The 23,792-nt window shown below is 33.2% G+C and overlaps 3 protein-coding genes and 1 pseudogene across 3 annotated transcripts; 3 read left to right on the plus strand and 1 right to left on the minus strand.

Moving 5' to 3' along the window:
• Window positions 1–1,152: 1,152 nt before the first annotated feature.
• LOC110605618 (receptor-like protein EIX1) lies at window positions 1,153–4,324 on the plus strand. The gene is made up of 2 exons (XM_021744250.2): window positions 1,153–4,170; window positions 4,264–4,324. Exon 1 carries the CDS (start codon window positions 1,347–1,349, stop codon window positions 4,164–4,166), a length of 2,820 nt encoding a protein of 939 aa, XP_021599942.1. The 5' UTR covers window positions 1,153–1,346; the 3' UTR covers window positions 4,167–4,170; window positions 4,264–4,324.
• Window positions 4,325–6,858: 2,534 nt separating this feature from the next.
• Window positions 6,859–8,520, minus strand: LOC110605011 (glutathione S-transferase U10). The gene is made up of 2 exons (XM_021743301.2): window positions 8,099–8,520; window positions 6,859–7,327 (listed from the first exon to the last, which is right to left on the minus strand). Exons 1-2 carry the CDS (start codon window positions 8,426–8,428, stop codon window positions 6,956–6,958), a joined length of 702 nt encoding a protein of 233 aa, XP_021598993.1. The 5' UTR covers window positions 8,429–8,520; the 3' UTR covers window positions 6,859–6,955.
• A 578-nt stretch (window positions 8,521–9,098) lies between these two features.
• Window positions 9,099–14,293, plus strand: LOC110605292 (two-component response regulator ORR21). Its single transcript, XM_021743740.2, has 6 exons — window positions 9,099–9,679; window positions 10,735–10,887; window positions 10,964–11,362; window positions 11,479–11,555; window positions 12,550–13,698; window positions 13,841–14,293. The coding sequence occupies exons 1-5, from the start codon at window positions 9,490–9,492 to the stop codon at window positions 13,696–13,698; spliced, it is 1,968 nt and encodes a 655-aa protein (XP_021599432.1). The 5' UTR covers window positions 9,099–9,489; the 3' UTR covers window positions 13,841–14,293.
• A 6,342-nt stretch (window positions 14,294–20,635) lies between these two features.
• Window positions 20,636–23,707, plus strand: LOC110604765 (annotated as a pseudogene).
• The last annotated feature ends 85 nt before the right edge of the window (window positions 23,708–23,792 follow it).

Consider the following 23,792-nt stretch of genomic DNA (forward strand, 5'->3'; position numbering starts at 1 on the left):
GCTCATGTTTGATTTCATATTCTTGTTTTTACAGTAAAATTTTTAATCATATATTATGTCTTTTATTACTATGTGGATTTCATAATTGCTTTATTTTAAATAAAGTAAAATAATTTGCTGGAAAAACGCAAATTTTACAAAAAATGAACTTTTTATAAGAACTTCAAAAAATATCAGATTAATGAAAAATTAGATATTTATATAATTATAATATTTGTTATAAATTAATATCATACTAATTTAGTAATAAGAAATTGAATTATTTACTTCTAATAATAAAAATATAATAATATTGTAATCATTATTAAGTTAGAATAATACTTTATATAATTATTTGCTAGAAATATTAAATTTTATTTTTTATGAAGCGTCAATTTTTTTTTGTTAATCTAATACTTTCATTAAATGGTTACTTTAAAAAATGTATCAATTTTCTGTAAAAATTTTAAGTATTTTTTTTTATAAAAAAAAGTTTTTTAATAAAACAAAGTAGTCTTGATTTATTGTAAGCAAGGTAAGCCTTTATGTCAAATTTGAAAAAACAAATACCAATATCAAGTTACCCTCTTATAATTTTATAATTTTTGTTCATTTTATTCTCACGATAATTTTTTTTAATTTTTTAATTATATACATCTTAAATATATTAAATTTTATTAAATAAAAAGGTTTTTTAAAAATAAAATAAAATTATAATATTTGATTTATATATCATTATAATATAAAAAATAAATAATAATTTTAAAATAATAAAATAAATAAAAATTATAAAAGGGAGGAAATATAATTAATCACAAAGGTAGAAGAAGAACTAAATAGGGTTGAATACTCCATTTTGTTCCATGATAACCAAAGGTCTCATTATTTATAACGTTGTGCTCATTATATCTGCGATGCACTTGCATATGCCCATTAAGAGTGATTATGAAATAAATGGTAATTTATCCGTTACATGATTTTTCTTCATTTCACTTTTTTATGTATATTAAAAAATATATTTTTATTAATTTTTTAATTATATTTATATTAAATTTTATTAAATATAAATATTTTGAAATTTTTTTTAAAAATAAAATAAAATTATAAGAAACTAAACCCAAATCCAAGGGCAAAAGTCTAGTGAGAGATCGTGACTTAAAGTCTATGGAGTAATGTATGGGTCAACAATGTTTGAAATAAACAAGCGAGGACAAGACAAAGGGACTTAAAAGGTTGACGAATAGGAAATTGTATGGACTGATGTGAGGCCGTGTTCTCACGAGAAGCTTAGCCATGATAGCTCTGTTATATGATAGAATCCCATTAGCACGTAAAATCCAAATATCTCTTCATTGGACAGGGAAGCCATGGGAAAAACTGTCACTGTTGTTGAGATTCTTGGCATGCTCATTCTATCTCAAAGCCTTTTCTTCAGTTGCATTGGGGGTGATTCGAATGGAAGTTGTATCAAATATGAAAGGGACGCTCTTCTCACCTTCAAGGCAGGCTTGGTAAGCAACTCAATCTCTTTGTCATCGTGGTCAGGAGACGATTGCTGCAGATGGGAGGGAGTCAGTTGTCACAACATTACTGGTCATGTTATTAAGCTCGACCTTTTCTCTAATTTCTTAACAGGAAAGATTTCCCCTTATCTTGGAAATCTTTCAAACTTGCAATATCTTCACCTCGGTGGCAATAGATTGACAACTGACAACCTCCATTTTGTAGCTTTTCTTTCTTCCCTGAAATACTTTAACATGGAGGGTGTGGCTTTCGTTGACAAGCACGAAAATTGGTTACAATCAGTAAACATGATTCCTTCTCTAGTAGATTTTTCTTTGCATGATTGTGGACTTTATAACAGTGGTCACGTTTCGCACTTCAATCTCACATCTCTTGAGGTTCTCAATCTCCGTTACAACAAATTCCATTCCACAATCCCCAGCTGGTTCTCTAATATTACCAACGTTCAGCATCTTGATCTTAGTGGGAACTTTTTTCGAGGGTCTCTTCCAAATGAGATTGGTGATCTTAATTCGCTTGCTTTCCTTGATGTGTCTGTGAATTCTCTGGAGGGTAATCTGCCTATAACGTTTGGAAAGCTTTGCAATTTGCGTGAGCTCTACATGGAATCCAACAATTTCAGCGGTGAGATTTTTGGACCTTTAGGCGACTCACAGAGTTGCATTCAGAATAATTTAGTGTATTTGGATATTTTCAATAATTCATTTTCTGGTATTCTTCCAAATAACTTGGGAGAGTTTAAAAGCCTAGAGCTTCTTAATCTTTGTAAAAACGCTTTTTCGGGTCCAATTCCTGTGTCAATTGGCCAGCTTTCCAATCTAAAGCTTCTTGATCTTTCTTACAATACTCTTCGGGGTCCAATTCCAGTGTCAGTAGGACAACTTCAGAACCTTTCAACTTTAGATGTCGTCAATAATTCACTGGATGGGATAGTGTCCGAACTTCATTTCTCAAAACTCAAGAGGTTGAGGTTTTTGAGGATGAGTAAGAATTCATTAGTTTTTGATATTGGCCCCAACTGGGTGGCCCCTTTCCAACTTGTGTCGATTAGGTTATCATCCTGCAAATTAGGACCCCAGTTTCCACAATGGCTCAAAAGACAAGAGCATATCGAAACGTTAATGATGTCGGATGCAAGCATCTCAGACAGCATGCCTGATTGGTTTGGAAACATTTCCTCCTCTTTCATGGTATTGGATCTATCCCATAATCAAATTTTTGGAACCCTGCCAAAGTTGGAAAAATTCAGTGAATATGGATATAGTACCATATTGTTAAATTCAAACAAGTTTGAGGGTCCTGTTATTGATTTTCCTTCTGATGCAACCGTGTTGGATATCTCTGACAACTTGCTTCACGGCCAGATTCCTGAGATGATTGGCAAGAGAATGCCACGATTGGAATTTTTAATGATCTCCAACAACCATTTGAATGGTACCATTCCAGTTTCTTTATGCAGGATGGAGAGTTTGACTGTTCTTGATCTCTCAAAAAATCAGCTGTCAGGAGAACTTCCCCATTGTTGGAGAAATTTGCAAGCTTTACATCTCATCGATCTGTCAAATAATATGCTGAGTGGCGACGTTCCAATTTCTTTGGGTTCCATAAAGCAGCTCCTGTCCCTACATTTGCAAAACAATAGTCTGCATGGAGAGATCCCCATGTCACTCAAGAACCTCAAAGACTTGCAGTTTCTTGATCTCAGTATGAATGCTTTTGCTGGTGTTTTTCCTCCATGGATAGGTGAGAGCTTATCTTCACTGACAATACTAAGCCTTCACTCCAATAAGTTGAAAGGTGAGATCCCTTTGCAGCTTTGCTACCTTTTTTCTCTTCGCATATTGAACTTGGCGGACAATATGATGGAAGGAAGCATTCCTGCTTGTTTTGGAAATTTCACAGCAATGGTTGTTTATGAAAAGGAAAGAGAATACTGGGTCTATAGCACTCAGGGTTATACTGAATCCAATAATGGCGATTATGATGAGAAGCTTGTGGTTTTTCTCAAGGGAAGAGAGCTTGAATACACTCGTACACTTCAATTTCTCCGTTCAATTGATCTTTCAGGAAATAATTTTGTTGGAGAGATTCCAAAACAGCTATTTAATCTTTCAAGTCTGCAAAACTTGAATTTATCCAGGAACAGGTTAGATGGTCATATACCCTGGAACATTGGCGACTTGAATATGATCGAGTCACTTGATTTGTCTGAAAATGATCTTTCTGGCTCTATTCCTCCTGCCATTTCTCATCTAAACTTTTTGAGTCACTTGAATTTGTCATTCAATAACTTATCCGGCCGAATTCCTACTGGAAATCAACTCCAAACTTTGGATGATAAATCCATCTACATGGGCAACAATGGACTCTGTGGCCCTCCCCTACAAGGTTGTCCAGGGGACGAAGGTAAATTTCCTACACAAGCTGAGAATACGAGGAAGGACAATATTATTGACATGCCATGGTTCTCTAGTGGTCTGGGAATGGGTTTCGTGACAGGATATGTTGGAGTTTGTAGCATTTTGTATTTCAAGAAGTCTTGGAGATATGCATGGTTTCAGTTAGTTGACAGAGTCTATGATAAGATCTGGGTAGCTGTTGCAATTAAAGCAAATCAGCTAAAGAGGATGTTTCAGATATGCAAATTTGAGGAAAGTGCATAACAAGGTCAGTTCTTTGTCTTCTATATTCATTAAAACCTTGAAAAAAAATATTATATGATATATCTATTTTTTTTTTTAATTCTACTTTTTAATGTAGGGTGGAAGGTTGCTGGACTGTGGCAGATGTGGCAAAATTAAATAAAGATCTTATTTTCTTATATTATATATTTTTATTATTCTATGTAATAATAAAAAAATATGATATAATATAATGTATAAAAATTATACTTTGGTAAAAATGAACTTAAAGGTTTTTTTTGGAGCAAGGTACCGGTTGTATTAATAAAATTTCATTAAATAACGAGAGATATTATCTCAAATAGAGAGACGATTATGCCTAATAAATTCTGTAGTAAAAATATGAGCAGTTAGAGTAGTATTATAATGGATTGACTTTTGCATAATAAAACACTTGTCCTTGTCCATAATATGGTCCTTAGTCTCCTTATTCACAATGGGTTGACTTTTGCCAAATAAAGACTCCTTACTCACAATGGGTTGACTTTTACCAAATAAGGAGAATTGCCAAATAAGGAGAATTGTCTATTATGTGCTGTCAAATTAGTGTTTTCAAAATTGCTAGTTGATGCCAAACCTGCCACAAATTCTGGTAGAGCAGAATTGCCGGAATCACGCAGACACAGACTTATCAGTCTATGGTTCCAACGAACAGGTATTTTGAGAAAATCACCCCAACCAAACTTGATATATTTTTTCTTCAACCTCAGCTACAAATCACATAAAGTCTCCACATGACCCAGTTTCCCACATAGATAGCAAAAAATAGTCAGTTTTTCGTATTGAAACTTCACAGTAAACACAGTATCATCATCTCCAACAAACTTCTTCCGCCGTTTCAAAAGTTGTCGAATGTCCAAACAAACTTTAACTTTCATAGGGTCCGACGGCATAACTGAAACATTTTTTATATCATACTCTTTATAGTGGCTAACAAAATCCCCGACCAATAATCAGAACCCAAAAATTAGAATGAGTTAGCTAGAGAGATATGAAGAAAATTTTCATTATCTTGTATCTCCTTTCAAACAAGTAGGAATCGATTGTATAACCAATGGCCTCCATTCCCTATATTTTCAAAATCAACATTATTAAAAAATCGAAACAAATATTTTTTTACATTTAATTTTATAATAGATACCCTCTCTAAAAAATGTCATAAATCTGTCAAAGAGATCTATATATTCTAAAAATTAATTCGATTGTATGTAAAAAATATTTTCACCATACATAAATCATAAGTGACGATCAGAATATTTTTGAAACTCTTAATAGGGACAACAATATTTTCTTCTTCTTTATCGATAGTCAATTGACGCAGATCGTTTTTTATAGAAAAAGACAAAGAAGAAATTAGATTTAAAGAAGAGAAAAAAATAAAAATATTGAATTATAAAAAAATCACAGAGGAAAACTTTCTGATCAAATTCAATTCTAAGTTTAACGTTTAATTATTATAGAAATAATTTTAAATAAATTTCCTTTTGCGTATAAATGGGTGTGGAGGCCCGAACTCGTAACAGTAACAGTTCATAATACAGTTGATTATTCTAATATCATTACATTCTTTTATTCTCAATCCCAAGTCACATTATTTTCTTATTGAGAAGGCATGACGATGAGTGGCAAATTGAAATTAATTTATTTTGAGTCTTTTTAATTTAAATCGACATAATTTGTTTTAATTTAAAATTAATAAAATTTAAATAATTTATTATTTTGATTTGAACGAATTAACTTGATTATTTTAAATTGATGGAAGAACTCAAATATGGGTCGGACAAAGGTAGCAAAACATTGAAAATATGGAGCCTAAGACAAGTGATGTCTTCCTTTTTCCAAGTCTTTAGAGTAAAGTAGGGGTCGGAGAAGTTACTTTTTAAGCTAGACTTGTAAAGGTTTATGGAGTTGTTCAAGGGATAAACAATAATTTCCAAGACTTAGACTGCTTAAACTATATTATTATATGGAAAATTTATAATTTAGTCTTTAAATATTGTCATTATTAATAAGTCAGTCTATATATTTTTAAAAATTTATTAAAACGTTTTTATATTTTCTTTCTATCAACGAAATAGTCATTTCGTCTTTTTTTCCATTAAAATTAGATAAAGGAGGCGAGAAAAAATTTTTAAAATCTAATTTTACCCTCAAATAAAATCTCTTATTTAGTTCTTGGATATTGTTATTATTAACAAGTCAGTCTCTACATTTTCAGAAATCTATTAAAACGTCCTTACGTTTTAATAGGTTTCTAAAAATACAGAAACTGACTTGTTAATAATAATAATATTCAGGGATTAAATTATAAATCTCCCTTATTATATTTATATAGATATGATAACTTTTGGAACCCTGCCAAAGTTGAGAAAATTGAATTTCCTGCCAAAGACATTTAATTCTCAACTAAAATGAACAGCAATCCAATTCTCCACTAAAATGAACAGCAATCCAATTCCACACCTGCATCTCTAGTTAAAGCCACGCACTATAGCTATTAAGTTTATTTTCAATGATAACTAAAAGGCAAGTTTGATTTTTTTCACTATAGCTATTAAGTTTATTTTCAATGATAACTAAAAGGCAAGTTTTATTTTTTTTTTTTAATCCTTGAAAGATTTATCAATAGAAAGAAAGAAAGATTTATATAAACTTCAATGAAATCTGAGGGACCTATTGAAATTCTTTTCCTTTTTTATTTCATCCTTGCGAACAAAAGGTACAATCTTGTTGAAATGAGACCCATCAAGCCGACAATTCCACTCTAACATCTAATTAGAAGATTTTAGAGCATTCTGTCTATAACGCTGAAGAAGAGGCGCAAGCTTGTCAGGCGGAGAGAGCAACTCTTTCACCAAAGGAACTTGTTTCAAAGCCAGCACCCATTTGTATAACAATGGGTTTCTTTCTGGAACTAGAATCTTTACGCAAATCACTTCTTCATAAACCTTGAACGACCCAAAAGTTGTGCTCATCAAGATGTCTAATAATCCAATTTTTTTGACATCTATTTCCTGAATGCCTACCGGAATGAATTCACTCATTCCCTCTTCCAATATTTTCATTTTCTCAAACACTTCATCTGCTGTTTTCTCTTGTTCTTCTCCCTGCTGTGTCATGACTTTGTCCACAGCCTCAATCAACTGCATCCATAAATACCAAGCTAAAAATTGTTAATTATTTTAATAATTGCTACTATTTTAGTAGTGATTAAAATATATATTTTTTAATTTATTTTCTCAATCTCTAAATATTAATATTTTAATTAAATATTACTTTTAAAATTATTGTCCGAACTACTCTCAAAATAATTTAGAGTTTAAAAAAAATTAGATTAAATTGAATTATGTCAACGATTTTCACAAAACATGTAAATCTTACATGATCTAATTTTACAAATCAATCATGGTGAAGCAAAACGGGCTTTGAAGGCTTCCCAAGTTAGGGCTTTCTCTATATACTCTATATTGGAGGGGTCAAAAGGCCCCTTAACTCTATCTATGGATTTTATCACCGCCGTCGCCGGAAGGACACTCCTTGATGGATCTGGTGAAGTCTCGTAGCTCAAGCTCGATGAGAATCCCTGCCATTTGTAACCAACAAATTAACTAATTACATATCCATCTTTCAAATCTAGTTTTTTTCTCCTTTTTTTTTTTGTTATTAATATATAGAGATTATAAGTATTTTATTAAAAAAATCAATAATTATAATATATAGAGGTATATAGTAATTTAATTTTAAAACTAACTAAAAGATAGATGAAAGGATCTAAAATGTGTAATAAAAGAAAAATTAAGAGATTAAATAGTTTAATTTTTAAAGTACAAGGATCAAATTGTTATTAATAATAAAACTTATGGAGTAAATTATAAATTTCCTAATAATAATAGCAACAATTTTGAGGAGCTAACCTTGAAAATGAGAACTTCTACTTCTTGGTCATCAACAATTGCATGAACAAGAAGGACTTCTTCTCTTGCAGATTGAGTATAGTTTTCCAACAAAGCAATCTCCTCATTGTATCCATATCCATCATCTTCTTTTTCATCGTCATCCTCTTCGTATCTCACTCTTCTTCTTGCACGGCAACGAATGTTTGAAACTTGTTCTTGAGTGCTCAATTTTATTCCTCTAATTTTGGGAATTGAATGTAGAGTTGTGTGGAGAGGAGGAGGGCTGAGCTTTGCGAGATTAGGTAGCCGTGAAGAAGATACAGCACATTTCCCTGTTCGCTTCAACATTGAACATAAACAGTGCAAAACCAGACACCCAAGTCGATATTGGTTTGCTTGGATAAGGCTAATTTCAAGGCTGTGGATAGCAACTAGCTATTATCCAATCTATATATATTACTCTTTATATATATATATATATATAAATATTATTAAAAATCTACAAATTATTTTCTGAAAAAAATGAAATTTTAATATGAAAAATATGTGTCACCGCTGTATACATTTTCCTGAATTTATCCTTTTTCAAATATATAATTTTTATTATAATTCTTTTTAGTATTATCCCTCTTTAGTCTTTACTTTCCTTCTGCCTTCTATTAATTACCTTTCTCTCGCCTTGTCTAAAATATGATTGGCTAATGAGGCATGGCGTTGATTTTAGAATTTTGAATTCGAGCTACACCCCTCTCCTTATATACTCCTTTAGAAAGGAATTTAAATCTTTAAAAAAGATTTAAATGCTATAAAATGCATGATAAAAAAAAAAAAAAAACCCTTAGTCCCGCCAGTGCACACACGCGAACCAGCCAACTAACCACTGCCTTTGGTCTGGGAATCTGGTAGGGGACCACGACATTGCTTCTTCATCAAAAGACATAGAAAAACCTCCATTTATTTATTTCCCTTCAAAATTATCCTTAAATAATAATAAAAAATCATTTTTTATTATTATTACTTTTATTATTCCACATTTCTTCCCTCGCGTTATCTCACTCCTTCTTTCCCTTTCTTTCCCTCTCCCTCTCAAATTCAACGCTTCTCAATCAACAGAATCCCGCAAAATTTCCAATTTTCTTTCACTTCCCAACGGATCTCATCATTAATATCTCATAAAATCTTTCTTTCTCCGCTTGTTTTCTCCAATTTTACTCCCTTTGCTAGGGTTTATCCCCATAGATCTAGCTCCATTTCCCTCCAATTTCCGCTCCTCCATTGGCCAGTATGCTGAATTTTAGCCCTCTATCTGTGCAATTTACTGTTATAGAATGTGATTAGAATTTGATCACTTTGCTAAGGAGTGTCACTACACTGTCACTTGTTTGTTTGGGTGTGTGTTTTTCCTAGTAATGGCTGCTTTGCAGCGAGTGGCGTTGAGCGCGACTGCCAGTGATTATGGTTCTTGTAAAGGTGGTGGTGCTGCTGCTGATGCGGTGGTTTCTGATCAGTTTCCAGTGGGCTTGCGTGTTTTGGTTGTGGATGATGACGCTACTTGCTTGAGGATTGTTGAGCAGATGCTTCGCCGTTGCCTTTATCACGGTTAGTCTAGTCTTCATTTTAAAGTTTTGGTAATTTTTCTATATTTTTTTTACTAAGATTGTTTGGTTGTTACTAAATTCTGTATTTTGCTGTTTCACAAATGTGAACGCGTGCATTTCAACGTTATGTTGTTTTAAGAAAACTGGAGCAGAATGGCCCAGTTTAATAGCTTGTGCTAATGGTAATGATATTAATGAGACTATCTTAACTGCTGGGCATTGTCATGATCATTCTTTTCAAGAAATCGTCCAAAAAAGATATTGAATTTTATATAGGGAATTACTAGATGGGAATGGAATAGGCATAAGGTTAATGGCATAAGTCTATTGAACTGAATGGTGTGAATTTGATAACGACTATTGGCTAGTGTATTAATTTATTACCCCTAGGGCCCTACCCTCCTCTAAAATTGTGCTTTATCATTTTGCTCTTTGCGGTGTCATTGTCAACCTCCTCCAGTTTAACAGACACATGTGACATGCAGCGGATGTTATTGGTGTTACCTAATTCGTTGGCACCCCTTCTGAGTGGCCTTCCAGAGAGAAGGTCCAGGCCATGGCACGTTAGCATAGTGAAAATTGCCAATCTAAATTTTATTTGTTGATATATTGATTCTATTTAAATAAGAAGTTAGTCTAGTTAGTGATTTATGGCATTTTGTTAGCCTAAAACTCTACATATTTATCCACAAAGTTTAATTAATTAGATTAGGTTTTCTTGTTTTCTTATTTAAGTTGCATTATACTGCTTAAATTTTGATTTTAAAATTTAAATTATGTTCAAATGAGCTAAAATATCTTATACATTCAATAAGTATATTTATCTTCCATTATTACTGGTAAAAAAAGCCACTATCAAATTTCATACTATTGCATCCTTCATTACACAGAGTACCCTAACAAAGCTAAAAATTCAGACAGCTAATTGTTTTCTGTATTCTGCTTCAGTCTCACAAGAGAAATGAAGTCTTTATATATATATACACACGCACACTCTGTACTACGACTACAAATAGCATTTAACTAGGCCTAACGTCTTGTTTTTGACGGTTGCAGTTACAACTTGTTCCCAGGCCAAAGTAGCTTTGAATCTTCTGAGGGAAAGGAAAGGCTGTTTTGATGTGGTGCTAAGTGATGTTCACATGCCTGATATGGATGGATATAAACTTCTTGAGCATGTGGGCCTAGAAATGGACCTTCCAGTTATTAGTGAGTGTTTTATCTTTCTTTTCTCTAAGGGTTTTTCAAATTTGTACCTATCCATTCATGATAATTTGTATTGCAGTGATGTCTTCTGATGGAAGAACAAGTGCTGTAATGAGGGGGATTAGACATGGAGCTTGTGATTATTTGATTAAACCTATACGCGAAGAAGAACTCAAGAATATATGGCAGCATGTTGTTAGGAAAAAGTGGCATGAAAATAAAGAACTTGAACATTCTGGAACCTTGGAAGATAATGACCGGAATAAACGAGGAAACGATGATGCTGAATATGCTTCTTCTATTAATGAAGGAGCAGAAGGAGTTCTGAAAGTTCAGAAAAAGAGGAGCAATTCCAAAGATGAAGATGATGGTGAACCAGAAAATGATGATCCCTCCACATCAAAGAAGCCACGTGTCGTATGGTCTGTAGAGCTTCATCAACAATTTGTCAGTGCTGTAAACCAGCTTGGAATTGACAGTATGGTCTTCAATGCTTTGCCTTTTCTTTTCTTTTTTGAAGTTATTTTAGATGTTAGAAGCAAAGAATGCTGTTTTTGTTTTCCCCTGATTAGAACTATTTTACTTCCATTTCAGAGGCTGTACCTAAGAGAATTCTAGAATTGATGAATGTACCTGGTTTAACCAGGGAAAATGTTGCAAGTCATTTGCAGGTTTGGATCTAAACTACATCGAAATTTCCTATACTCCCGCTCATTTTTTTTTTTCCCTTTTTTGATATTAGCTATTGGCAGCCTTTTTTTCCTTTTGGTATCTGTTTGATATTAGCTATGAGCAGCTCCATAGATGAGCACATGGTAATATAAAACAATGACTTTTCACTACTGAAGAAAAATGCTAAAAGAAAAACAAAATAATTGATTAGCAGAGCTCTCTGATAAAATTTTGTTGTATGGGTGTATGCCTTGCAGGAAAAACATCAGGGACAGATCTATTCTCTAACAAAAACTTGTCCTACACTTCTAATATGATCTCTGCCTTAAGTTCCATCCAGCAGTGTTATGCTAATATGATAGCCTAGGGAAACTACTTTTAAGGGACATTTTGAAATGAATTGGAAATTCAATAAGAGTGACTCAAATTGGATTAATGATGCTTGTAAATTTCCTAATGCATTTTGCTGTAAGATATTTCAATAACCATCAAATGCTTTTTCTGTTAACCCTAGGATTGTCTATGTGGAACTGTTTCACTTATTATAGGAGAACAAAAAAATGCAAAGGGTGGAATGCAATTTGACTTGCTGAGTTGAGCTGAATGAAAATTCTAGAAGAATTATTTTAGTGGGAATTAGAATAGATATTTCAGAAAGTAGTTATTCAGTTGTATGATAGCTATAGCAATTATAATTTGGAGGGAACAGCTATGCTTGCCAGAGAAATTCATACAAGTAGAACTGAAATACTCACAATACAAGAATTTTATCCAAGAAATAATTCAAGAATCTCTTCTTCTTCTCAATTTCTGTCCCCATTCTGTACCTCTCTCTCCTTTCTCTTACGTAATTCTTTCTATTCTCTTTTGGATTACTGTTCAAGGCTGATATAGTACAAATTGCTTTTCTGTGGTGGGATGAAGTTGTGTTAATATCGTTGTTTTGTTGCATGTATGTTCTTTAATTGGAATTACTGTGACATCAATGTGCAGAAGTTTAGACTATATCTGAAGAGATTAAGTGGGGTTGCTCAACAAGGCGGGGTTTCAAATGCATTTTGTGGCCCCTTGGACTCCAATGTGAAACTTAATTCACTTGGAAGATTTGACATTCAAGCTTTGGCTGCCTCCGGTCAGATTCCTCCACAAACTTTAGCAGCTCTGCATGCTGAGCTTTTTGGTCGACCAGCAGGTAGCCTAGTTACAACCTTGGACCAACCGGCTCTTTTACAAGCACCCATGCAGGGTTCCAAGTGTATTCCTGTTGAACATGGTGTCGCATTCGGTCAACCATTAGGAAAATGTCAATCCAACATTTCTAAAGCTTTCCCACAAAATATGGTATCTGTTGAACATGTTGCTTCAGGATTTGGAGCCTGGACTTGTAATACCAATCTTGCAGGTATGACTACTCAAAATGGTAGCATGTTGATGGACATATTACATCAGCAACAGAAACATCAGCAACAGCCACAGCAGCAGTCACTATCAGAGCCCAGCCGTTCAATCAATGTGCAGCCATCTTGCCTGGTGGTCCCTTCTCAGTCATCAGCCAGTTTTCAGGCAGGAAATAGTCCTGCTTCAGTCAATCAGAATTGTAACTTTACCAGGAAAACTCTCGTTGATTACAGCCTTCTGTCATCTCAATCAAATAATTCATCATTGAATATTGGGCAGACACCAGATGGGAATCTAAAAACTACAGTTGTCGTTGGGTATGCAGCCCCTGGTTCCATATCTCCTTCTGCTTCATCAAGTTCTGTTAATGCTGACAGTGGCATCACTCATCAAGTGCAAACTTCAGCCATTACATTTGGAGCTACTAGACATTTACCAGGGCTTGCTTCTAATATATGTGATGTCCAGGGTACCTATGGTGCAAAGTCTGCTGAAGTTCTGGATCAAGGACCACTTAGGAACCTTGGATTTGTTGGTAAAGGGACTTGCCTTCCAAGCCGGTTTGCAGTGGAAGAATTCGAGGCACCAAGTAACAACTTGAACCACGGAAAAATTTATGTAGAGAACAGTGGCAGTAAAGTGAAGCAGGAGCCAAATACGGAATACTCAGATATTGCAAGAATTGGCATCCCAGTGTTGGAGCAACTTCCTCCAAATGATCTCATGAGCGTTTTCACAGAATAGGTAATTTGGTCACTTAAGTTTGACTTAAATTTGCCCTTGTTTTACATGCATTTCCATAAGAAGTTCTAAGATGTTGATTGAATCTTTTTCCCTTTTCTCTTTTATTATTTATTTTATTCATTTTTTTTTTTTTTGGCAACAGGCTTTATTTGTGCGGTGGATCCAGGGGGGCATGATTGTCATGGAAAGTACAATTTATTTGGTATTAGCACGGAATCAATTCAAAGTCCATAATTTATTACGGATTTAATTTCCGGCCACTGCATTGTCTTCAGGCAAAGTGGATCCTCCTCAGTATCTACTTTGTGTAATTCCATTGAAGCGCTGGGGCGGAGCGCTATACATGTATCAAGTAGTGTTTCCTTTCCTTTCCATTAGTCCGTAGGAAAAATAAGTTGCGTTAGATTTTCAACGGCTTGAAATGAAGTCCCACATGATGGCGTCTTGCCTACCGGTAGATGTGTAGTTATTTGGGTACGGTGATGATGAAATGCTAATTTGTTTATATTATGCAATTCATTCACCAAGTGCTGTTCTCTTTCTTTGATTTACATATTATAATATTTTACCTGGCAGCATTTGGGATTCCTTTGCAGCTCATCATGTCCCTATGGAGTAGAGTAGTTCAGTAGAGAAATTGTGACACAGGTTGCATTCTATTGCTGTCAAACCATATACTCCACTATTCCAGAGGTATGGTTCCCTGCACTGTGCATGTAAAAGTGGCTGACTTCCTAATTAGGGTTATTAGGATTCAGAAAAAGATTTTGGCCGCGGATCCGGAATTAGAATGAAAAGTTCAAGGCCCAAGCACTACGAGGTTTTATTATTGCCTCCGCCTTGTCAATATTTAATCTCTTTCCTCGAACGTTCCAGTAGCTGCACTAAATTAATTGCTTCATCAGGCCTTTTATTTTTTTGGCCAGCAACGCTTTTTTTTTTTTTTTTTTTTTTTTTTTTTTCTTTTAGTATTTACCATAATCAGTATTCGAAATCAGCTCTTGCACATCACACCAAAATTAAATCCATCCTAAACGATTATGTACATTACTTACGAAGTATAATCAATAAATTTTAGTTGAATGGCATAGTTTTATATATATATATAAATTATGAATTTTATCATTTCAATTGAATTATTAAAAAAGAAATCAATTGAAATAAATTTTTATAAAATTTTTAATTTCAAATGGATGATTTAGGAAGATATTTACAAGAATATTTATTTTTTATTAATGAATAAAATAAATATCAATCTCTAGATATTTAGGGTGAGGTATATATGAATGGAGGTAAGAGGATCTTAAAAAGTTTAAGATAAAAAACTAAGTTATTTTAAATTCATGCTGCAATATTAATAAATTTAAATTTAGTCATTTAATAATCAAATTAAGGAAAATTAAATTTTTATTAAATTAAATTTTAAATAATTTATACGTCGATTCATTTATAAATCTAATGAGTTTTAGATTAAAAGTAATAAATATAAAACTAGATAATTTTAATTAAATAAATAAAATTGAATTTTTATTAAATTGAATTTTGAATAACTGCAGCACTTAGCACGATTAGCGGCAAGATGGTATGAATAAAATTATCGCAACAAAGGTCAACGTGCAAAGAAATAGAAACATGTAAGTCTTTAATTAAAGACCATACTAACAAAATCTTTATATCCCTCTGCATACTGCTCCTGTAAAAACTATATTATTTCTTGAATATCCAAGATACCATATTTATACCTATACAATACACAGAACCAGAGGTGGAACAATGAGTTGTCCATGGGGATGTTATATATAAATATAAATATAAATGTGGAAAATCTATATGGATAGTTTTTTTTTTTTTTTTTCATTTTCTCAAAGATAATAGATTTTGTTGATTAAAAATATAAACATAGCGAAAATACTTGCTAAAATCACTTTACCTCTTAATAAATCACACTCAATATAAATAAGATTTAGTTTCAATTCAGTATATTTGAAATACTTATGCTTATAATATGTAACATAAACATAGCATAATCTAATTACAAATATAAAGCCCAAGGCTCATCACTGGCATAAAGCACAAGCTCCAAAACAAACTATGTCAAAAGCTTCTCAGATTCAATAGGAAAAACCGACCCACTGAAAACTTGGAGGGTTGGAGACCTCGATATTGGCATATTGTAATTGGAGTTTACGGGCTTTTTATAAATTTAGGGGCGAGGGAATTAAAATTTGCTGATTTGGGATTGGAGAAAACTTATTGACGGATTTGGGGTTCGCTTGCCACGTGGCAGGCGAAAAGAGAGTCTGGCACTTCTTTGAGAAGCGCCAGACCCTGGCGCCTTTCAAAGAGGCGCCAGATTAAGTCTTGGCGCCTCTTTGAGGGGCGCCAGCGTGGCCTGACGCCCCTGGCGCCTCTCAAAGAGGCGCCAAGACTTAATCTGGCGCCAAGACTTAATCTGGCGCCAAGACTTAATCTGGCGCCTCTTTGAGAGGCGCCAGGGCCATCAGGCCACGCCGGCGCCTCTCAAAGAGGCGCTAGGGCCGTCAGGCCACGCTGAACTAACATTTAAACAGTTATTGTATAAAAAATAATTTATATTTTACATATATAAATAAAATAAAATATAAATACTATGTAAAGTTCAATTTTCTGAAAAAATAAGGATAATTGTATCCTAAATTTTCTTAAATTTTTAATGTACGCATCATTTCAGACATTTTATTTTAATTTATTATTTAAAACTCTTCAAATTTTAATTAAATTTATATTACAAATTTTTTACCCAGCAGATTTGTAAATAAACACAAATTAGAAAAAAAATTTTTCTATTATTTATTTTATATTTTATTCAAGACATATTTTATCTTTCATGTTTTCCTTTCCCTCATAGAGATATATAATCTTATTTTATAATATACAAAAAAATTAAATAACCTTAAATTATTGAAGCAACCTAAGAAATAAAATAAAATATGAAGATAAGTCTAATTTTTTCTAATCAATGGTTCTTATGTATTAATTAAGAAATTAAAACTAACATCAATTGAAATAAATATATTATATAATAAAAAATGATGCATACTAATAATTATATTATACTATATGAAGTATTAAATAAACATATTAAATAATATAACTAACCTTCACAATTTCTTTAAAATTGAAAGGAGGGTGTGTTGAAAATGGGAATGAAAATTGTTACTTTAGTACAGTAGAGGAGAGTAAATGTGAGGAGAGTTTGTGAGGAGGGTTTGTGAGGGGGACAGTAAATGACGTGAGGAAGGAGGGGATGTATTGGAAACCTGGCGCCAATTAAAGCGGCGCCAGGTTTCTCGGGACTGCATCCTGGCGCCACTTAAAGTGGCGCCAGGATGGTTTTGTAGCCGTCCCGAGGTGTCCAGTGTTGTACGCCTCGGGACAGCATTCTGGCGCCACTTAAAGTGGCGCCAGGATGGTTTTGTAGCCGTCCCGAGGCGTCCAGTGTTGTACACCTCGGGACAGCATTCTGGCGCCACTTTAAGTGGCGCCATGACTTTTCTCTTCACGCCTCGGGACTTTTCTCTTCACGCCTCGGGACTTTTCTCTTCACGCCTCGGGACTTTTCTCTTCACGTCCCAGCGCACCAGTTCAGCCCCTCTCTTCATGGCAGAGAATCTCTGCCATGAAGATACGAACTGTTCGTGGCGCCAGTTTAAGTGGCGCCACGAACTCTTCTCTCCATGAAGAGAAGTCTCTTCATGGCAGAGATTCTCTGCCATGAAGAGAGTTCATGGCAGAGAATCTCTGCCATGAACAGTTCGTGGCGCCACGAACTCTTCTCTCCATGAAGAGAAGTCTCTTCATGGCAGAGATTCTCTGCCATGAAATTCTCTGCCATGAAGAGAGTTCATGGCAGAGAATCTCTGCCATGAACAGTTCGTGGCGCTATTTTAAGTGGCGCTATTTTAAGTGGCGCCACGAACTCTGTCAGGACGTTCATGCATGGCTAACTTTTTTTTTTTTTTTTTGCTTTCAAATTAATTAATAAATATCAAATTTTTAAATTATAATTCTTTATTTATTTATTGGTCTTATAATTAATAAACTCTGCCAGGACGTTCATGCATGGCCTACTTTTTTTTTTAGTTTTTGCTTTCAAATTAATTATTAAATGACAAATTTTCAAATTATAATTCTTTATTTATTTATTGGTCTTATAATTAATAAACTCTGCCAGGGCGTTCATGCATGGCCAATTTTTTTTTTTTTGCTTTCAAATTAATTAATAAATGACAAATTTTTAAATTATAATTCTTTATTTATTTATTGGTCTTATAGTTATTGTGATTATAATAATTCAAATAAAAATTTTAAAATGAGTCAAAAAATTAATTATTATTAATTATAAAAATTATTTAATTTTTTTTTCTCATTAATTATATAGTAATGTACCTTATAATTTACTACAATGTAATTCTTTTATTAAAAGTTTAATATTTTACATATGTGAAAAGTATAATTTTTAATGTACTTTAATTTTTCAATGCATTTATAATTAATTACAATTAAATTAAATATATTTTTTTAAATTTTAAACTTTATTATTTAAGAACAATTACTTCCATATTATATTATATACTTTTCATTATAAAGGCAGTTTTTAAGTTATTATCCAATCAAATTTTAACAAAAAAAATTTTGAATAAAAATATTAACATTAAATATATGTAACATAACAAAATATATATTTTAAAATAAAAAAGATAATATAAATTTAAAATACTAACTCATTACATATATTTTCATTTTTCTATTTATTTTTACATTTTCTAAATTTGCGACCTTCGCTTGAACGTTTAGCAGATTTAAATGTTCTTCCCCTTTTTTGTTCCAAATAGTCATACAGATTCGCTTTATAACTGGTACGTTCACCTCCTCCTGAAATTAATAAGTGAATATAAAGTTAAAAACATACATTACATTAAATATTAAATTTAACTAAATACGTACCTCTTAATCTTCTATTCTCTCTTTTACAGAATTCTTTTTGCGAAATAGGAAGATTGTGTTGCAGACGCATCCAAGGTTCATAATCCAATTTTTCATAAACACAAAAATAATAATTAACTATATCAGAATAATTTTTAATTTCAGGTTTTGACCAAATAAAATTTAAAATTTTAAAATAACATAACGGAACTGTTTCGATCAAAACATTAATCATTTCTATATTCCGAATATTATAACCAGAGCAAATTATTTCTTGCAAATAATAATTAAGCCATAAAATATGTTGAAAAAATTATTTTCAGAATCTACTCTTAATTTATATATTTCTCTCCACAATTTTTTCACTCTATTTTTAGCTAATTTACCTCGTAAAACTTTTGGAACAACATAAATATAAGCCATAAGTTACCTAAAACAGAAAAAAAAAAATAAAAAAGTGTGCAAATTAATTATCAAAAAATAAATAAATAAAAGGAGAGGGAAAATATGAGAAAGAACAGAAGAAAATCAAGACTCGTGGTGGAGGGGTATTAAGTCAAAGGATAGGTAAATATGAAGAAGAGTAAAATGGTGGATATGAAGTCTTGTAAAAGGGAGCAGGAAAATGGTGGTGGAGGGGGGTATTTATGGGGTCGGGGTAGGGGGGGTTGGCGCCTCTTAAAGAGGCGCCAGGTATGTGTCCCGAGGCGCCAGCCTGACTCTGGCGCTTCTTTAAGAAGCGCCAGCCTGCCTCGGGACACAGACTGGAGCCTCGGGAAGCGTCAGGCTAAACTTCCCGAGGCGCCTGGGTCAGGCTGGCGCTTCTTTAAGAAGCGCCAGCCTTACCTGGCGCTTGTGTAAGAAGCGCTAGCCTGATCTGGCGCTTCCCGAGGCGCCACGGTCAGGCTTGCGCTTCTTAAATAAGCGCCAACGTGACCTGGGAAGCGCCGGGCAACGCTTCCCGAGGCGTCAGGCCACGCTGGCGCCCCTCAAAGAGGCGCCAAGACTTAATCTGGCGCCTCTTTGAAAGGCGCTAGGGTCTGGCGCTTCTCAAAGAAGCGCCAGACTCTCTTTTCGCCTGCCACGTGGCAGGCGAACCCCAAATCCGTCAATAACTTTTCCCCAACCCCAAATCAGCAAATTTTAATTCCCCCGCCCCTAAATTTATAAAAAGCCCGGAGTTTACATCATCTTCGTGATGATTTTTTTTTTTGTTCATTAGGCTTAGACTTTAAATTTGATATTTCATCATTTGTATTTGTAAAATTATTAGGGGTAAGTTTGATTTGTTTAGGTTTTTGACAATAATTGAAATCTAATTATATTTTATTTTATTTTTTAAAAAAATTGAATTCTATATTTAATTTTTTGGTGTTGCAAGTTAATTTTTATCGAATATATAAATATACTCTTTCGTTATAAAGTACAAAAATATTAAAAAAAGAAATTATTGAGTGTTTTTGGTTTATAATTATAATTTCTTTTTAAAAAAATTTAAAGACAATTTTTAATGAAAAAACTAATTTTTGATGCTGCATAAACAATATAGAATAGAAATTTTTTTTATTATATTATTATTTAATTTTTATAATATAGAAAAAATTATTAATTAATTTATTAACTTTAAAAAATATATTAAAAATTTAATGTAACTTTAAAAAATTCATTAATTAATTTTTTTATTAATTTTAATCGTTAAATATTATAAAAAATATTTAAAATATAAATAAATTAATTAATAAATAATTTTATAAATTTAAATAACAAACTAATAAATTTTTACCATTCACAGTTTTACTTTATTTTTCATAACGAAAATACTAATAAATGAGTTTCTCCAAATTAATGGGCTAAATAATAAATCTTCAAGTATAATATTCCAATAAAGTAAATATCATTGGCTGTTAGAATCTGACGACTTCGAGAAAAAACGGTCATCTTAAGCCAAGGAAGCAAAGCCGCCAAAGGAGAAAATTTGAAATGCAGGCAAGCAGGTAAAGAAATAGTAAGAAAATGGCTTTTTGATTTCTGATTAGTTATTAGTACACTTGTCTCTTACGTACGGCTGCTTCTGCAACGGGACATTTGGTCAATCCACCACCAAGATGAAGGGAAAAGAACTGTTGCTTAATAAATATATAAGCTACTTGATCTTTGTCATTAATTCGACAGCAAACTCCATTAACTGAAACACCAACCAAGCAACCACCCTCCTTCAAGTTCCCTATGCCCCATTCTCTTGTTCTCGTACCGATTCTTCCTGTGCTGTCAAAGTAAGCTCTCTCTCTCTCTGTGTGTGTGTTCCAAATTGCTGTTTTTAAACTCACATGTTGACCCTTTTCAAAGAGAGTCGATTCCCCTCTCTCTTTTTCATCTGATTTGCTATCCAGACTCGACTCCACTGCCTCAGATGGAGAAAACCAAAGAAATTGCGGTGACTCAGATGAGGAAATCAATTGAGAAGCTTGGTTCTTCAGCTGAGGTACTTCTCTTAATGCTTGCAGTTGTATAGTTCTGTGTGGGTAATGTGTATATGATTCATTTGAGTTCCAAGTTCGCATCTTTATTTCAGGTCTTCATTGATTCTGAATGTGTGAGTATTTGATTGTGTTCATTCTAGTGATCCATTTTATGGGTTTGGATCTGCAGAGCTATGGGGACATAACATTGATTAGATTCTTAATTGCGAGGTCAATGGACCCAGAAAAGGCAGCAAAGATGTTTGTACAATGGCAGCAATGGAGGGCTGCGTTTGTTCCTAAAGGGTTTATAGCAGACTCTGAAGTTCAAGATGAACTGGACACAAAAAAGATATATTTGCAGAGTTTAACGAAAGAGGGACATGCACTGATGATTGCCTAAGCAAGCAAGCATTTTCCTTCGAAGGATCATCTACAATTCAAGAGTAATTAGCTCAACTCCATAACTGTATTCTTTTTGTGACAGTTGATTAGTTTGTAATGCATCCAAGCTATTCGATTTTTTGTTGTAGTTAATCAAATTGGCCGTGATTGTTAAACTAGATGTCACATATATTGGCCATATCATGAACAAATAAAGTTTTGACATAAAAGTGGGTGGATGATTGGGACTCTGCTTGGACCGGATCGCTTGTTTGGCCATGGGGGTCACAGTTCTTTCTTGTTCTGATGCAATATTTCTTCCATTATTAACTCTTCTGTCGGTAGTGTGTAGTTGTTATGTGCTTTATGATCACACTGCCCGATGGAAATAATATTAGTGTGGTCACGATTTTTCTGGAAGATTATCCTCTCATTATAACCGTTTTATTTGAAATCTGTGAAAGATAGAGCCCATCAATATAAAAAATAAAAGAAGAGATTAGGCTAGTGAATGAATCAATGAAAGCGTCGAACCAACGGTTAGTAAATAATATATGGGACATTTGTATAGGGGATAAGAGCTCAGCTCCTCCCTTTCATTATCATGTTAATACTTAGGAAGTGAACATCTAACTAATTTTTCTTCACTCTTGGTACAGAGTTCGTGGTTCATTTTCTAGACAAAACAATTGCAAGGTACTACTCTAAATAATGCTTAATGTGATTAGAAATTTGCATACAGGCTCATCTTTTTTATCTGGAGTCATTTGCGTGAACATCTAAATGATGTCATATTATGAATGTTTAGTAGGCATTCTAGGGTTTAGCTGAAGAAGCTTTATCTTTTTGAAGCAGTTCATAGCAGACGATTTATAAATTTTTTGACTATTGGCTTCTTGGTAAAAAGAAAACTGTGTTTGATATTACTGAAGTAGTTCATTGCAATTTACTTAAAATGTTGTGCAAGTTACTTTAAAGAAGAAATTGAGCTGATGATGGATTTATTTTTGAAATTTCAGAAACTCAATATTATAAAATTCAAGTGCATGCATGTGAGAACAGCTACAAGCTGAGACTGCATAAGCATGTAGATCTAGCAATCCAAGATAACTAAGTTGAGACTGCGATCCATTTACTCTTTTATAAGGATGAATCCTAGAATACAGAAACTGGTTTCTTAAGGGATGTAATTGACATTTCAGCTCATTCAAAGGAAGAGAAATAGGGAATGAGAAGTCGATTGTTATTATTGATCTGCAACAAATTACATATAGGAACGTTGATGTGCGTGGCTTAATCACCGGCTTTCAACTTTTGCAGGTAAACTCTTCTATTTGTTATTTTTATAACTTTAAAATATTCTCTCTAGCAATAGATACAACATAGAGAAACAAAGGTTTCATGACGAAAAGGGCTAGTAAAACTTCATCTATGTCATAGTGAAAAAATTATACAGCACTAGACTTATATACCAATTTCTGGTGAGTCTTTTGTGAGAACTATACTCGTTAGAGCCAAATCTCTTTTAATACATCTTCAGTCAAGGTTGTATATATCTTATATCATTGTGAATTCTATTGATGCAGGCTTACTACCCTGAACGATTAGCAAAGCTCTTCATTTTAAGTATGCCATGGTTCTTTGTCAGTGTATGGAGGATGCTTTCTCGTTTCCTTGAGAAAGCGACACTGGAAAAGGTATTTATATTGATTAGAAATCTAATTCTACTGTCCGAGTCTGTAGAATATCTGATGTAAGCTACATTATGATTGTGTCATTTTTGCAAATGCATTTGGGTCACTTTAGATTCCCTTTGGCTAAGAACTGAGCTTTAAAAATGAAATGTGATGTTAAATCTACGGTGCTAGATTAACTGGGTTTAAAGTTTGCTTTGCTTTGTGGTGATGAATGCAGATTGTTATAGTCAGCAATGAAGAAGAAAGAAAAAAATTTATCAAGGAAATTGGTGAAGAATCCTTGCCTGAAGAGTATGGTGGTCAAGCAAAGCTTGTAGCTCTCCAAGATTTTATACTGCCTGAATTGGAGGATTGAACCCAAAAATAGTTTAACAAGGTGGCTGCTAATTATAGAAGTCATACATATGGAAGATAGTTGCTGTCTGTATAAGACTTGTTGTATGAGTCATAATTTAAACACATGCTAATCAACGTTGACTAGTTATGTTCTCTACTGCCGTTTAAGTTCCCTTGTCATTGACATGAATGGAAATGTTCTTAATCATTTTATTTAGAATAAAAAATTTTAGAAGAATTCAAATCAATTGAT

This window comes from Manihot esculenta, chromosome 17, assembly GCF_001659605.2.
Source record: "Manihot esculenta cultivar AM560-2 chromosome 17, M.esculenta_v8, whole genome shotgun sequence".
Lineage (NCBI taxonomy): Eukaryota > Viridiplantae > Streptophyta > Magnoliopsida > Malpighiales > Euphorbiaceae > Manihot > Manihot esculenta.